General features: G+C 44.6%; 2 protein-coding genes across 3 annotated transcripts in view; one reads left to right on the top strand and one right to left on the bottom strand.

Moving 5' to 3' along the window:
- The window catches only part of RAP1GAP2 (RAP1 GTPase activating protein 2), a 1,085,931-nt gene that overhangs the window by 498,619 nt on the left and 570,919 nt on the right, over positions 1-16,393 (top strand). The window lies entirely within an intron of this gene.
- Positions 2,475-3,717, bottom strand: LOC141080400 (uncharacterized). Its single transcript, XM_073565582.1, has 2 exons — positions 3,499-3,717; positions 2,475-3,336 (listed from the first exon to the last, which is right to left on the bottom strand). The coding sequence occupies exon 2, from the start codon at positions 3,321-3,323 to the stop codon at positions 2,634-2,636; it is 690 nt and encodes a 229-aa protein (XP_073421683.1). The 5' UTR covers positions 3,324-3,336; positions 3,499-3,717; the 3' UTR covers positions 2,475-2,633.

The following is a 16,393-nucleotide window of genomic DNA, read 5'->3' as shown; positions in this document are numbered from 1 at the left end:
ATGCGACACCCCCTCCTCGTTTATCAAGGTTTAGTTAATCTGATTTGTGCCCTGCAGGTTCTGCAGACAGCATTATATTCTTCTTTAGATATGCCTCCCTCTTTCCATTTTATAAACATTTTTTTCTTCCTTTTTAGCATGTGCTTAAGTTCTGTGTTCATCCATCCTGGTTTCCTCAAATGCTTCCTATTCTTCCCTCTTTTCGGAATTGTTAACAACTGTGCTTTGAGAATTTCATTTTTCAAGATTTCCCATCCTTCCTGGACATTTTTGTCTTTAAGGAAATCCAGCCATTGGATCCCTCCAATTCTCTTTCTGAATTCCTTAAAATCTGCCTTTCTGAAATCTAACCTTGACGTCTGAGTCTTCACAGGTCTTCCGCCTCTAGTTATCCAAAATTCTAAAATAGCATGGTCGCTACCTCCTAGGGTCCCAGCCACTTTTACCTCCTCAACCATTTCCTCCCTGTTTATAAGGATTAGATCCAAGGTAGCAGTTCCCCTTGTTTTCTCCCCTACCTTTTGGAAGATAAAGTTGTCAGCAAGAGAGGATAAGAATTTCCTTGACCTGTTAGTTTTGCCTGAGAGAGATTCCCAACAAATGTCTGGGAATCTGGTATGGGCTCTCTCGTTGAGACCACAGGAGCTATCGAGTGTCAGCCAAACAAGCATTTGGTCAACAGTTATCTCATGTGTATGGGGGCCATAAGTCTAATCAGACCCATAATGGAAAATATCTATGCTGCACTATACAGAACTTCTATTTGACTATGATGAGTTGAGTCTGAGGCAGCTGTGAAAATTTATTGTTGTCTACAACATTGGAAAATGACTCTTTTCTGAAATTGACGCACACCAAAAGGGATCTCATATCTCTTCTACAATTATGCAACTATACAATTGGAAGTTACATTATGTAGCTTAGTTAGGACCGAGTTGACCAACAGCATGACACGACTGCTCATCAGCTACTCGTTTACTGATCGGAGGTAGTTAATTAATCTGTTTTTTCCATGTAGACCACTCTTCAGATGCACACTAAATGATTCAGCACGCATAGGCTGCCATTGTTCTCAGCAGCACAGGTACTGTTTACACAGGACGATGCACTGCCGAGAACGATGATCTTTTGTGCAGCGCAAAATATCATTTCAAGTTTTGCTCTTTGCCCGTGATTTGCAGGCTGTTTAGTTGAGACGGTCAGAGGTTTTCGCACTCCTGTATGAAGGTGTTGGTGCTCAGAAGGAATGATAATAGATAATTTCAAGAGCAACCTTCGGGACTCAAAATATGATACTTCATATAAAGATGAGTATGCTGAAAATTTTAATTGACAGCTGACTTATGAACATACAGAACCTTGTTTCCAACGTTTCACCATTGAAGCCTTTTTCAAGTATTTCTATATGTAAAATAAAAATACAAATAGAACAATCAGAAAAAATAATCAAAAATATATTTATGTGTTTAACTTATATAGGCAACATGATAGGTAACAAATTAGACACTAATAGAGAATTACAACATTCCATGATTCAGACTGTTTAGGCTATGTTCACATGTTCAGTAATCATCCATTTGAGCTGATCCAGCAGCATTCCATTGAGAAAAAAGGTTGTGCAGAAACAACTTTTTTGTCCACTAAAGGATCTGTTTTTTGCTTACTGGATCCATTTCATATAGATGACTACTTGAAACTTCATATGTCCAGTAGTGTATGTTAAATATGTATTTGTCCACCTCTAGTAAGCAAAAAGCAGATCCTTTTCAGTTCTATTTGATGATTACTGGGTTTGTGAACATAGACTACAAGATTATCATGAGATGAACATTCCAAGGAGTGCTCGTTCACAAGTATCTTGCAGAGTAATGGACTCTTAGGCCGGGGTCATACTTGCGTGTGCAATGCGAGAAACTCTCATCAATACCCGGTGCTGCCACCAGCACTTGCGACCGGAGTGTGCGGCTGCATGTCTTTCTATGCAGCTGCACACTCTGGTCCCGAGTGCCGGTGGCAGTGCCGGGTATTGATGCGCGAGTTTCTCGCATTGCACACGCAAGTCTGACCCCGGCTTTAAACTGAGCATTGTATAGTACAATGGTTAATTCTAGACATGATGGCTGCTATGACAGTCAATGTCTATGGAAAACATGGAAATTGTCAAGAACATAGATTTAGATGGGGATTGTATATAGCCAGTGTCAGGTATTGACTGCAAATCACTGTAATTGACTGTAAGCTGCAAATCATTAGACTCATTTGCCTTTGTCATGCTCCTTGCCAATGAGTTGCATTGTTTCCTTTTTAACCCTCCGTCAGGCGCAATATAGATTCTCCTCAGTTCATGCGCAATGTGCCTGACAAGCACAGGTCAGAAAACCACCTATAGTAGCTACATATTTCAATTTCAGGACTATAGAAGTAGTCAGTGACCTTCATAGGAATGTATTAAAAGAGATTACACCAAATCAGATGCAAAAAAAAACATTTATTAACCATAAACTTATTAAAACTAAAAGTACCACTTTTCGGTAGTACCGCCAAATAGGCTCCAGTTATCTTTACTTAACTATTGCTTAAATATAAAATTATGGAAAAAAACTTAAAGGATATTGCACTTAGATGTTACTTAATTATTTTCTACTCATCTTCAGTGGTTTCAATTGCAGCAGAAGATCATCGAAACGGAGGCAACGGATCAGGACTTTGAATCGTTTCAGATTCATCACAAGGCTGAATTTTTCGATGCCATCACCGTCTGTCCCCCACAGCTCCTCCAAACTTTGCCTATTTGCTCTGAAAGCACCAGCTAGGTATAACAAGCCAATAAATGCCTTGAGTTCAATCACATCAGTGTTTGTGATGTCCCTCTCTCTGGAGAATTGCTCTTTGATTGTGTCAATATACTGGTTAGTGAACCGAACAATAGTTTCCAACATGCTATCTGTAATTAGATTACTCCAAAATTCCACTGCAGTTTTAGCTTTTCTAGCACTTCCAATAACTCCAGGAAGGTGTGTAATAATATTGTGGGATTCTCTGCGCTGTTTGTTCTTGGGTGCCTTTTTGTTCCACTTTGTATTTTTATCTTTGCCCAAATAATAAGCTAGATCTGTGTCTGTTTCCTCTGTATCCGTGTCATCACCATCCTGCTCTGTTCCAGAATCAGTGTTACATTCTGCTACCTCATCTTCAGATGAAATGTCACTAGATTCCTCTAAATCCTCAGTTACTGCTGGTTCTTCCTCATCATCTTCTAACAAAAAAATCTTCATTTCTTCTAAATGAAGGGGTTTAGATGAATCATACTGTTTTCTGGCCATTGCAGCAGAAAATCTGAAGCAAGAGAGAAAGAGTATGTGTTAGGGCGCAATGTGCCTTAGAAGCCACTCTCCTTTTGTCTAAGAAAACAGTACTTATGTACACTAACTTAGCATTAATCCTTCATAAAACAAGCTAAATACACAATCGTGATGAATGAAAAAAGAAAATACTAACCTTTCAATTTGTGTTGAAATCAGGCGCAATGTGCCTGAGAAGCCAAAGTGTTGATATCTGCTCACTAGAAGGTCTGCTGAGTCACTGTGATATCAGGTTTCACAGAGCCTGTAGAGTCAGGAGATAACTAGGAGGGGTGGGGTTTTCTAATAAGTGGGCAAGGAGAGAGAAGTGAAACTAATTACTGTGTGCCTGTCAGATCTATTGCGCCTGACGGAGGGTTAACAATCCCCATTAGTGACTATTTGTGGTGGAGGAGCGATCATTATTTTTGGCAAAGTTGTGGTCATGTGTTTGCAGTCATTAAGAATCAAATGCAGCAGTAAATGTTAATGTTTTACTGCACAGAGCGTAGGTGTGTCTTATGATGGATCTGCTTAATTCCCATCGCTATGTGCAGGCAGCCGTTTAATGGCACCTGCCATGTATTTGCATGTAATTAGAAGTATATTAAAAATGCCTGTTCCTCATTTGATATGGCGTCTTAATTATATGCATATGTGGCCCAGGTGCAAATCAGACAGGACTTGATTGAATTGATTGTTTTTCATTTGTGCACATTAAATGTTGATGATGTGTGATTGCCATGGGTTCCATATTGATTGTTGTATATTTCATGGGCCGTCTGAATGCTGCATACAATGTATAGCTTACCGACAGACTGCTGCTGCATTTCAGGTCACAAGACAAATCGTGTTCATTAAATGATTCCTTTATCAATAAAATCTAATGTTTGGGAAAAATTATAAGAATTGTATCAATACTGATATCCTGTTATATTCCTCAATTTTCAGTTTTTTTATATTCACCTTTCTTTGTTAAAATATTAGGTAGGATGGATCCACAGGATTGTAGGGGTTTCTTGTACCTCTTCTTTTGAGTCACCATATCATAAAATCACAGAATGTTCGAGTTCCCTTGCTAGGTGAAGAGAATGGGGCATCAGAGTGCGCTGCTCGCCTGTCAGGATAATGTATCAAAGAAGTCAGGCTGTCCTGAGGAAGTAGTGTGATCACCACGAGATGCATAGAAATAAAGTCTATTCTCCATTACATCTACTTGTACTTCTTTGGTACATTATCCTGACAGGCAAGCAGTGCAGTCTGATGCCCCACCTAGCAAAAGGATCATCACATCGGGGCTTGCAGCAGCCGTCAATGCTAAGTGCAGTGGTTTTGTCTCACATAGCCATAATAGGTGAGTGAATTTGTTTTATCTTTCATGAATATTGCCTTTATCTCGGATAAGACCCTATGTGTGCTCTATATTCCTTCTAGCTAGAATGTTCGAGTTGGAAGAGACCTCCTGGGTCATCGTGTCCAACCCTCTGCACAATGCAGGATTCACAAAACCATCTCAGACAGATGTCTCTGTCCAGCCTCTTTTTATAGACTTCCATTGATGGAGAACTCACCACCTCTCGTGGCAGCCTGTTCCACTCACTGATCACCCTCACTGTCAAAACTTTTTTCTAATATCTAGTCTGTATCTTCTCCCTTTCTGTTTCATTCCATTGCTTCTCATTTTTCCATGTGCAAATGAGAATAAGGATGATCCCTCTACACTTCAGATATTTATAGACTGCTATTAAGTCTACTCTCAGCCATCTTTTTTGCATGCTAAACATTCCCAGATCTTTTAACCATTCCTCGTAGGACATAGTTTGAAGTCCGCTCACTGTTGTGAATTCCCTTGCTCAGACTTCTGAGCCGAAGCTCCCACTGCTCCCTCTAGTAGTTACTGGGAGTAGTGAAGCTGGCCAGGTTGATGGAAGTTTCCCACCTGACGATGATAATTGGGAACCTGGGATTACTGGCTGGGAGCATATAATTGAGCTGGGTGCTCTTGGTTGTTTCTGGTGATTTCCTCCTTGCGCATTTGGAGTTCTTTTGTCTCCTGCCTGATCTGCATGGATCAGTTAAGTGATTCTTTTGCTAATCCTTTGCATCTAATCTGGTTGTGCCTTTTTTTGCTTTCTGCTTTGTTGCTAGGGTTCAGCGTACTCCCTGCTGGGGGCAGCGCTGGGCCCCGCTCCATATGTTACAGCTTGTGTCAGTTTTTTCAGTCCCCTGTTATGTTAGTATATTTTGCTTTGCTTCCAGTTCATACCAGAGTGCTGATCTACCGCAGGTGAGGTTGTGTGGCCTCAGGATTTTTGCATATCAGATGTGTTGGAATTTTTTAGGGTTTTGTGCATGATTGCAGACAGTAACTTTTCTGTCCTGTCCTGTCTAGACAGCTTGGGCCCCATCATTTGCTCAGTCTGTTCTCTGCCTGTGCCTCATCTTGTCTCACCGACAATATATGTTTGGGGGCTGTCTATTCCTTTGGGGATCTGCTCCGGCGCAGTTTAAATTTCACCTTTCTGGCTTTAGGCTTAGTTAGTTCTCCGGCTGTGCCGAAGCATCTAGGGCATCGTTGGAACACTCCACGGCTACTGCTAGTTGTGTTGATAGAATCAGGGGTCTGCAATCTACTTAGTTACCAACCTCTCTGGTTTTCTGGTGGCTTAGCCTGTTCCTGCCATACTCCTCGGTGACCCATTCATAACAGAATCACCAGCCAAACCGTAGACTCTAGGGTACTCAATAGAATGAACTAATTGTAAAAAAAAAAAAAAAAAGTGTCAGAATTTTTTTATATATTTTTTTCCTATTTTTCTCTGGGGCCGTAGGAGGATTTTTTCCTTAATGGAGACTAAGCAATTGACTGATCCCGTTGAGCAGCTCGCTGCTGAAGTGCGGGGAATTTCTGCCTATCTCGCTCAATCATCTGCTGTAGAACCAAAGATCCCTACTCCTGATGTGTTTTCTGGGGATCGGTCAAAAATTTGAATTTCAAGAATAACTGTAAACTATTTCTTGCTTTAAATCCTAATTCATCGGGGAGCTCAGTGCAGTAGGTTAAAATTGTCATCTCCCTGCTGTGCGGCGATCCCCAGGATTGGGCTTTTTCTCTGACACCTGGAGATCCTATTCTGGCTAATGTAGATGCGTTTCTTCAGGCCCTGGGGTTGTTGTATGATGAACCTAATGCTATTGATCAAGCTGAGAAAACCTTATTGGCATTGAACCAAGGTCAGGATGCTGCGGAGTTATATTGCCAGAAGTTCCGAAAGTGGGCGGTCCTTACTAAATGAAATGATGATGCCCTAGCAGCTCTCTTTCAGAAAGGTCTGGCAGAAACTGTAAAAGATGTTATGGTGGGATTTCCTGTCCCCTCTGGTCTTAACGACTCCATGTCATTAGCCATTCAAATTGATTGACGGTTGCGTGAACGTGGAGGTATGTGAGAGGCCGTGCTGCCTTTTGAACAAACTTCTGAACCCATGCAATGTGATAGGGTTTTGTCTAGGGCGCAACGTCAATAGTTCAGAAGGCGTAATAAGTTATGCTTCTTTTGTGGGGACGCCTCTCATGTTATTTCTGTCTGCCCTAAACGAGAAAAACGTTTTGCTCATGCATTTGCGGTGGGCAGTGTACAACCTAAGTTCCTGTTGGCAGTTACCTTGATCTGCTCCTTGTCTACATTTTCTGCTAAGGCCTTTGTTGATTCAGGAGCAGCTTTGAATTTGATGGATCTTGACTTTGCCAAATGTTGTGGTTTCCCCATGGTGCCCCTAAGGACCCCTATTCCCTTGAGGGGGATTGATGCTACCCCTTTGATGGAGAATAAACCCCAGTTTGGGACCCAGGTAATAATGCGGGTCGCCCCGGACCATCAAGAGAATTGTAAATTTTTGGTGTTGCACAATTTACATGATACTATTGTACTGGGTTTTCCTTGGTTGCAAACCCATAATCCTGTTTTCAATTGGAAATCTCTGTCTGTGGTGAGTTTGGATTGTCAGTGTGTTCTTAGTGACACTCCTGTTTTCTCCACCTCTCCCCCTCTCCCCGGTCTCAAGACGTTCCTGACTATTTGGCTGATTTTTCTGATGTATTTAGTGAGAGTAAGTCTGCGTCTTTGCCTCCTCATAGGAGTTATGACTGCGCAATTGAGTTAATGTTCGGTTGTAAATTTCCCAAGGGTCGGCTTTTCAACTTATCGGTACCTGATCATGATGCTATGCGATCTTATATCAAGGAATCATCGGAGAAGGGTCATATCAGACCATCCTCTTCGCCTTTGGGTACTGGTTTTTTCTTTGCGGCCAGAAAAGATGGCTCATTAAGGCCATGTATTGACTATCGTTCCCTTAACAAAATCACTGTTAAATATCAGTACCCGTTACCCCTATTTCTTATTTATTTTCCAGAGTTAAAAGTGCTTGTTGGTTTACTAAACTGGATCTCAGGGGGCGTATAATCTTATTCACATCAAGCACGGGGATGAATGGAAGACGTCGTTTAATACTCCAGAGGGACATTTTGAGTACCTGGTGATGCCTTTTGGGCTCACTAATGCCCCTTCCGTCTTCCAATCTTTTATGAACGATGTTTTCCGGGACCTTGTGGATAAGTTTTTGATCATTTATCTGGATGATATTTTGATTTTTTCCAGTGATTGGGATTCTCATGTGGAACATGTCCGGACTGTGTTCCGGATCTTGAGGGAAAATACTCTGTATGTTAAGGGATCGAAATGTCTTTTTGGTGTACAGTGGATTTCGTTTTTGGGATTCATTTTGTTCCCGTCTGCTACTGAAATGGACCCGTCCAAGGTATAGACCATTTATGATTGGGTTCAGCCCACTTCTCTGAATGCTCTTCAGAAGTTTTTGGATTTTGTTAATTTCTACCATAAATTTATAAGTAATTCTTTTGGTATTGTTAAACCTCTGACGGATTTAACCAAAAAGTGCGCTGATGTGGTGAATTGGTCTCCAGAGGCAGTCTCGGCATTTCAGGAGCTTAACCTGAGATTCACTTCTGCTCCGGTTCTATGGCAACCAGATGTTTCACTCCCATTTCAGGTGGAAATAGATGCTTCTGAGATTGGTGCAGGAGCCATTTTGTCTCAAAGAGATCCAGTAACCTCTAAGATGAATCCCTGTGCCTTCTTTTCTCGAAAATTTTCTCCATCTGAACGTAACTATGACGTTGGGAATCAGGAATTATTGGCCATGAAGTGGGCATTTGAAGAGTGGAGACATTGGTTGGAGGGAGCTAGAAATCAAGTTGTGGTCCTCACCGATCACAAGAATTTGATTTATCTTAAATCAGCCAAGCACTTGAATTTTAGACAGGCTAGGTGGGCCTTGTTTTTCACGCGTTTTAATTTTGAGGTCACCTTTCTTCCAGGCACTAAGAATGTTAAGGCAGACGCCCTTTCTATGAGTTTCTTTGCGGATTCTCTTGACGTGACCGAGCCTACTACCATTCTAAATGAGGGTGTAGCTCTTTCCGCCATCTCTCCTGATTTGAGACATGCCCTGGAGGAATTTCAGGAGGATAAATCTGAGCGATGCTCTATGGGAAAATTATATGTCCCTGGCCAGTGGAGGAAAAGAGCAATGTCTGAAATTCATTGCTCTGCGTTGGCTGGTCGTCCAGGTATCTTTGGTACCAGAGATTTGGTGAGTTGATCCTTTTGGTGGCCTGCCTTATCTCGTGATGTCAGGAATTTTGTGCAGTCGTATGGGACTTGTTCTCTGTCTAAGCCCTGTTCTCGTGCTGGTGGTTTGTTGATGCCCCTGCCAGTTCCCAGGAGGCCATGGACCCATATGTCAATGGATTTTATCTCTGATCTCCCTGTCTCTCAGAGAATGACTGTTATTTGGGTGATCTGTGATAGATTTTCTAAGATGGTTCCTCTTGTACCGCTCCCAAAGTTGCCATCTTCATCTGAGTTGGTGCCCTTGTTTTTACAACAAGTGTTTCATTTGCACGAGATTCTTGAGAATATTGTGTCGGACAGAGGTGTCCAGTTTGTTTTTAGATTTTGGAAAGCTTTTTGTTCCAAACTGTGAATTCAGTTGACTTTCTCCTCTGCATTTCATCCTCAGACCAATGGACAGACTGAGAGAACAAACCAGACGGAAGGGTTTGTCAGAAGCCGTAAAAGATACTATGGTGGGATTTCCTGTTCCCTCTGGTCTTGACGATTCTATGTCATTAGCCATTCAGGTTGATTGGCGTTTACGTGAACGCAGGACTGCACGACAGGTGTTGCCACCTGTTGAACGAGTGTCTGAACCTATGCAATGTGATAGAGTTTTGTCCAGGGAGCAACGTCAGGAGTTCAGAGGGCGTAATAAGCTGTGTTTTTTTTGTGGAGATGCCTCGCATATTATTTCTGTCTGTCCTAAACGAGAGAAACGTTTTGCACACACGTTTTCTGTGGGTGGTGTTCAACCTAAGTTTCTTCTGGCAATTACTCTGATCTGCTCCCTGTCTACATTTTCCGCCAAGGCTTTTGTGGATTCGGGAGCAGCCCTGAACCTAATGAACTTGGATTTTGCTAAACGTTGTGGATTTCCGACGACACCTCTGCGGACGCCTATCCCTTTGAGGGGGATTGATGCTACTCCTTTGGCGAAAAATAAACCTCAGTTTTGGACCCAGGTGGTAATGCGGGTCGCCCCAGACCATCAAGAAAATTGCAGATTTTTGGTGTTGCATAATTTGCATGATACCATTGTTCTGGGGTTTCCCTGGTTGCAAATTCATAATCCAGTTTTGGATTGGAAATCTGTGTCTGTGGTGAGTTGGGGTTGTCGGTGTGCCCTTAGTGAGGCTCCGTTTTTTTCCACCTCTCCTCAGTCGCATGATGTTCCTGACTATTTGGCGGACTTTTATGATGTATTTAGTGAGAATGAGTCTGTGTCTTTGCCTCCTCATAGGAGTTATGACTGTGCAATTGAACTGAGCCCGGGGTGTAAATTTCCTAAGGGTCGGCTCTTCAATTTATCTGTACCCGAGCACGAGGCTATGCGATCCTATATTAAGGAGGCGTTGGAGAAGGGTCATATTAGACCATCCTCTTCACCATTAGGTGCTGGGTTTTTTTTCGTGGCCAAAAAGGATGGTTCATTAAGGCCTTGTATTGATTATCGTGCCCTCAACAAAATTACTATTAAATATCAGTATCCGTTACCCCTGATTTCGGATCTATTCTCCAGAGTTAAAGGTGCTTGCTGGTTTACCAAGCTTGACCTCAGGGGGGCATACAATCTTATCCGCATTAAGCATGGGGATGAATGGAAGACGGCGTTTAATACTCCGGAGGGGCATTTTGAATACCTGGTGATGCCTTTTGGGCTCACTAATGCCCCTTCTGTCTTCCAGTGCTTCATGAACGACATTTTCCGGGACTTTGTGGATACATTTTTTTATTATCTATCTGGATGATATTTTGATCTTCTCCAAGGATTGGGATTCTCATGTGGAACATGTTCAGACTGTGTTCCGGATCTTGAGGGAGAATTCCCTGTATATCAAAGGATCGAAATGCCTTTTTGGGGTACAGATGATTTCATTTTTGGGATTTATTTTGTCTCCGTCAACTATTGAAATGGACCCGGCCAAGGTACAGGCCATTTATGATTGGGTTCAGCCCACTTCTTTGAAGGCCCTCCAGAAGTTTTTTGGTTTTGCTAATTTTTATCGGAAATTTATAGCAAAATTTTCTACTATTGCCAAGCCATTGACTGATCTGACTAAGAAGGGTGCTGATGTGTTGAATTGGTCTCCGGAGGCTGTTTCTTCCTTTCAGGAGCTGAAGCGAAGATTCACTTCTGCCCCGGTTTTGCGGCAACCTGATGTCTCACTCCCGTTCCAGGTAGAGGTGGATGCTTCTGAGATTGGTGCAGGAGCTGTTTTGTCCCAAAAGGATCCTGTAACATCTAAAATGAATCCCTGTGCTTTCTTTTCCCAAAAGTTCTCTCCATCTGAACGTAACTATGATGTGGGGAATCGGGAACTGTTAGCCATGAAATGGGCATTTGAGGAGTGGAGACATTGGTTGGAGGGAGCTAAACACCAAGTCGCGGTCCTCACTGACCACAAGAATTTGATTTACCTGGAGTCGGCCAAATGCTTGAACCATAGACAGGCTAGGTGGGCCTTGTTTTTTACACGTTTTGATTTTGTGGTCTCTTTTCTTCCTGGCACTAAGAATGTCAAGGCAGATGCCCTCTCTAGGAGCTTCTTTGCTGATTCTCCTGTGGTGACCAAGCCTGCTACCATCTTAGGAAAAGGGGTAGTTCTTTCTGCCATCTCGCCCGATTTGAGACGTGCTCTGGAAGAGTTCCAGGAGGACAAACCTAAGCGTTGTCCCAGTGGAAAGTTGTATGTTCCTGACCAGTGGAAGAAGAGAATGATGTCTGAAGTTCATTGCTCTGCATTGGCTGGTCATCCAGGTATTTTTGGTACTAGAAATCTGGTGAGTCGGTCTTTTTGGTGGCCCGCCTTGTCTCGTGATGTCAGGAATTTTGTGCAGTCCTGTGGGACTTGCTCCCGGTCTAAACCTTTTTCTCGCTCTAGTCGGTTGTTGATGCCTTTGCCGGTCCCCAGGAGGCCATGGACCCATATTTCAATGGATTTCATCTCTGATATGCCTGTCTCTCAGAGAATGACTGTTATTTGGGTGATTTGTGATAGGTTCTCTAAGATGGTTCATCTTGTACCACTCCCTAAGTTGCCATCGTCCTCTGAGTTGGTGCCCCTGTTTTTGCAACAGGTGGTTTGCTTGCACGGGATTCCTGAGAACATTTTGTCTGACAGAGGAGTACAATTTGTGTCTAGATTTTGGAGGACTTTCTGTTCCAAGCTGGGAATTCAGTTGTCCTTCTCCTCTGCTTTTCACCCTCAGACCAATGGGCAGACGGAGAGAACAAACCAGACCTTGGAGTCGTATTTGAGATGTTTTATTTCCGCTGATCAGGATGATTGGGTTTCATTTTGGCCGAATTTGCTTTAAATAATAGAGCTAGTTCTGCCACTTTGATGTCACCTTTTTTTTGTAACTTTGGGTTTCATCCTCTATTTTCTTCAGGGCAGATGGAGCCTTCTGCCTGCCCAGGTGTTGACACTGTGGTGGAGAGAATGCACCAAATCTGGGACCAAGTGGTGGATAAGTTATCTCTCTCCCAGGAAAAGGCCCAGCGGTTTTCCAGCCGACATAGGACCATTGGTCCCCAGTTTAAGGTTGATGATATGGTTTGGTTATCATCAAAAAATATCGCTATGAAGGTTGCTTCTCCTAAGTTTAAGCCTAGATTTATTGGACCTTACAAGATTTTGGAGATTATTAATCCGTTCTCTTTTCGTTTGGCTCTTCCTGTCACATTTAAAATTCATAATGTGTTTCATAAGTCCTTGTTGAAGAGGTTTGTTGAACCAGTTGTTCCTGGGGTGGCACCTCCGGACCCTGTATTAGTTGAAGGTAACATGGAATATGAGGTAGAGAAGATACTGGATTCCCGTCTGGCTAGACGGAGACTCCAGTATTTGGTTAAGTGGAAGGGTTATGGTCAGGAGGATAATTCCTGGGTCTCTGCCTCTGATATTCATGCCAAAAGATTGGTGCGTGCCTTTCATCGAGCTCACCTTGATCGCCCTGGTGGCGCGGATGAGGGTTCGGTGACCCCTCCTCAAGAGGGAGGTACTGTTGTGAGTTAATTTTCCCCTTCACCATTGAGGTCTGATGAACTCCCTCTTCTGGTGAAGAAAGGTAGTGAGGCTGATTACAAAGCACCTGAGCAGAATGATGATGACTGTGTGACTGGAATTGCTGACTGGATATTGTCATGATCTGAATTTGATCTGACAGTTTTAAATTGCACAGGGTGAACTTTTTTTACTTTGGCAAGTGCCAAGTGACTTGACTGTCCCCGGTGGTGGTTAGTGGTATCGCACCTTAGGTTTTCAGTTTAAAGTTCTCTGTAATTATGATTCAGGTGTGGGGCTCTATAAATGAGTCTCAGGGTGTGTAATCACTGCTGGTGATACTGATTCATTCTTTCATGGATTCTGAGTTGGTGAGAGCCTGGTGGAAGGATGGAGCTGAGGAGGAGTCCTGTGCAGCTTAGCCAGGGGGGAAGTGTGTCAGCTATGGTGTCTGGACGAAGGGCTGGCATGGCATGGTGGGGTCGCAGTGATGGTGTCAGCGGGAAGTGTCTGCATGGACTGGTGGAGTGGCGACTATGGAGAGTGGCACTCACCATGTGGGACTTGGCTGCTGAGCTGGACTCAAGCATGCTTGACTTCGTGTCAGAAGCTGAACTCATCTTTGGGACTCTGTTACTAAGCAGCAACAACTGGTGGTGGACTCTGCTCCAAGGCTGCACTATGTGAAGGATCCTGTTATGGTGATGGATCCGGGTGGAGGAGAAGACACACGCAGGTGGAGGGCTCTGTTGCAGGAGCATAAGCACAGAGCATAAAGCTAAGTGGTGTCCCCCTGTATTGTCTCTTTCCCTCATGTGTGTTGTTAGTGCAGTGGTGAGATTAGTTTCCGCACCGACCAATTCCCTGCTGAGGGTTTAGGGTCAGGGCGAGCAAGGGCGTTGAGGTACGCGTGCGGTGCCCGGTGCGGAACCGGCATAGGGAACGTTAGGAGTGCAGGGACACTGGCTCAGGGGAGCTCAGGAGGTCTCCAATTCCCTTTTCCCTATCGCAGGGCCCACCATTGTTAATGTTTCCCAGGTCCCCCTTATTATTTAAATTTGCCGTACTGGAGGCGGGGTTTCCAGAATTTATATTAACGTGTAATACCTAAATTCGCCAGGTGGAGGCGGTGTATCCATCTGCACGTTTTACTATTTAAATTCGCCCCACTGGAGGCGCTGTATCCAGGGTCACGTGTGTTATGGGTTCGCCTTGCGGTAACATCTGCGTCCAGACACACAGTGACCGTGACATTATCACCAGCCCTACCTTTTTTCTGGTGAGCTTTTGGCCATGTGGAGACCTGTGAGCAATTGCTGCTGGGCTTCACTGAGGTGAGTGAGGAGCTGCATGGTGTTGAAGCAGCTGCGGCAGCAATTATCAGGGTCTGGGGCTTTTCCTTTGGCTCAACCAGAAAATCAAAATGGCGGCTGTGATCTGGCTAAAAGCCCCTAGAGTCGCTGCTGGGGAGTGGGACTTGCTCATGCACGCGGGCGTACCCAGGCAGGTGGGAGGAATGGTGCCTCACGGAGCTGCTTGGTATTCCCCGAGGTGAAGGGGTATGTTCCAGTGATGAGCAGACTGGTGTAGAGTCAGCGGGGCTCACGCCAAATCTTTAATGCCGTCGCCTCCTGGTCGTGTGGAGGCGACCAGTGAGTGTATATTTCCTCCATATCCGTTCCCTCTCCTCCTGGTTGAGCAGCAGGTGTGCTGCGGGGGAGTAGGGACAAATCTCAACCCTCGCCATTAACCAACCCTGGGAGGCGCAGACCTCATGGTGAAGAGGGTTGGAGGGTGGTGACCCCTTGGTGAATAGCGGGGGTGTGAGTGTGGTGATGCAGGGGGACTCCCTTGTTGTCAAGTCCAGAATGAGTTCACCAAAATATGACAAACGAATGTGTGCAATAAACGTTCAGGTCCGGACCTGTGTGTGAACGAGCATGGATGCTGGCCACCAAAAAACATCTGGTAGAAGTATGTTGTGGAGTCTGATCAGCTCATAGCAAACATATACATACATAACCTCGTTCCCCAGGTCGGCACTGTGGAGATGAGTGGTGCCTCCAGAACGAACATCATTGCCAATTCCAGCGGTGCGTTTGTCATTAACCTGAAGTGTCAGGTAGTGGTGGGGTGAACTCAGGATCTGGGCGTCCCCGCTGTAGGTGTTTCCCTAATGAGGAGTGGTCTTGAGGGTCCAGAGGCCCCTCATTAAGGAGGGGGTACTGTCATGATCTGAATTTGATCTGACAGTTTTAAATTGCACAGGGTGAACTTTTTTTACTTTGGCAAGTGCCTAGTGACTTGACTGTCCCCAGTGGTGGTTAGTGGTATCGCACCTTAGGTTTTCAGTTTAAAGTTCTCCGTAATTATGATTCAGGTGTGGGGCTCTATAAATGAGTCTCAGGGTGTGTAATCACTGCTGGTGATACTGATTCATTCTTTCATGGATTCTGAATTGGTGAGAGCCTGGTGGAAGGATGGAGCTGAGGAGGAGTCCTGTGCAGCTTAGCCAGGGGGGAAGTGTGTCAGCTATGGTGTCTGGACGAAGGGCTGGCATGGCGTGGTGGGATCGCAGTGATGGTGTCAGCGGGAAGTGTCTGCATGGACTGGTGGAGTGGCGACTATGGAGAGTGGCACTCACCATGTGGGACTTGGCTGCTGAGCTGGACTCAAGCATGCTTGACTTCGTGTCAGAAGCTGAACTCATCTTTGGGACTCTGTTACTAAGCAGCAACAACTGGTGGTGGACTCTGCTCCAAGGCTGCACTATGGTGAAGGATCCTGTTATGGTGATGGATCCGGGTGGAGGAGAAGACGCACGCAGGTGGAGGGCTCTGTTGCAGGAGCATAAGCACAGAGCATAAAGCTAAGTGGTGTCCCCCTGTATTGTCTCTTTCCCTCATGTGTGTTGTTAGTGCAGTGGTGGGATTAGTTTCCGCACCGACCAATTCCCTGCTGAGGGTTTACGGTCAGGGCGAGCAAGGGCGTTGAGGTACGCGTGCGGTGCCCGGTGCGGAACCGGCATAGGGAACGTTAGGAGTGCAGGGACACTGGCTCAGGGGAGCTCAGGAGGTCTCCAATTCCCTTTTCCCTATCGCAGGGCCCACCATTGTTAATGTTTCCCAGGTCCCCCTTATTATTTAAATTTGCCGTACTGGAGGCAGGGTTTCCAGAATTTATATTAACGTGTAATACCTAAATTCGCCAGGTGGAGGCGGTGTATCCATCTGCACGTTTTATTATTTAAATTCGCCCCACTGGAGGCGCTGTATCCAGGGTCACGTGTGTTATGGGTTCGCCTTGCGGTAACATCTGCGTCCAGACACACAGTGACCGTGACA

The sequence above is a fragment of the Dendrobates tinctorius genome, unplaced genomic scaffold (genome assembly GCF_039654945.1).
Source record: "Dendrobates tinctorius isolate UK_male_01 unplaced genomic scaffold, ASM3965494v1 ptg000016l, whole genome shotgun sequence".
NCBI lineage: Eukaryota > Metazoa > Chordata > Amphibia > Anura > Dendrobatidae > Dendrobates > Dendrobates tinctorius.
This window is presented reverse-complemented; position numbering and strand designations above follow the sequence as displayed.

Coding starts and splice junctions, on each gene's coding strand:
- LOC141080400 (XM_073565582.1), bottom strand. CDS start 3,323: ATGGCCAGAAAACAGTATGATTCATCTAAACCCCTTCATTTAGAAGAA.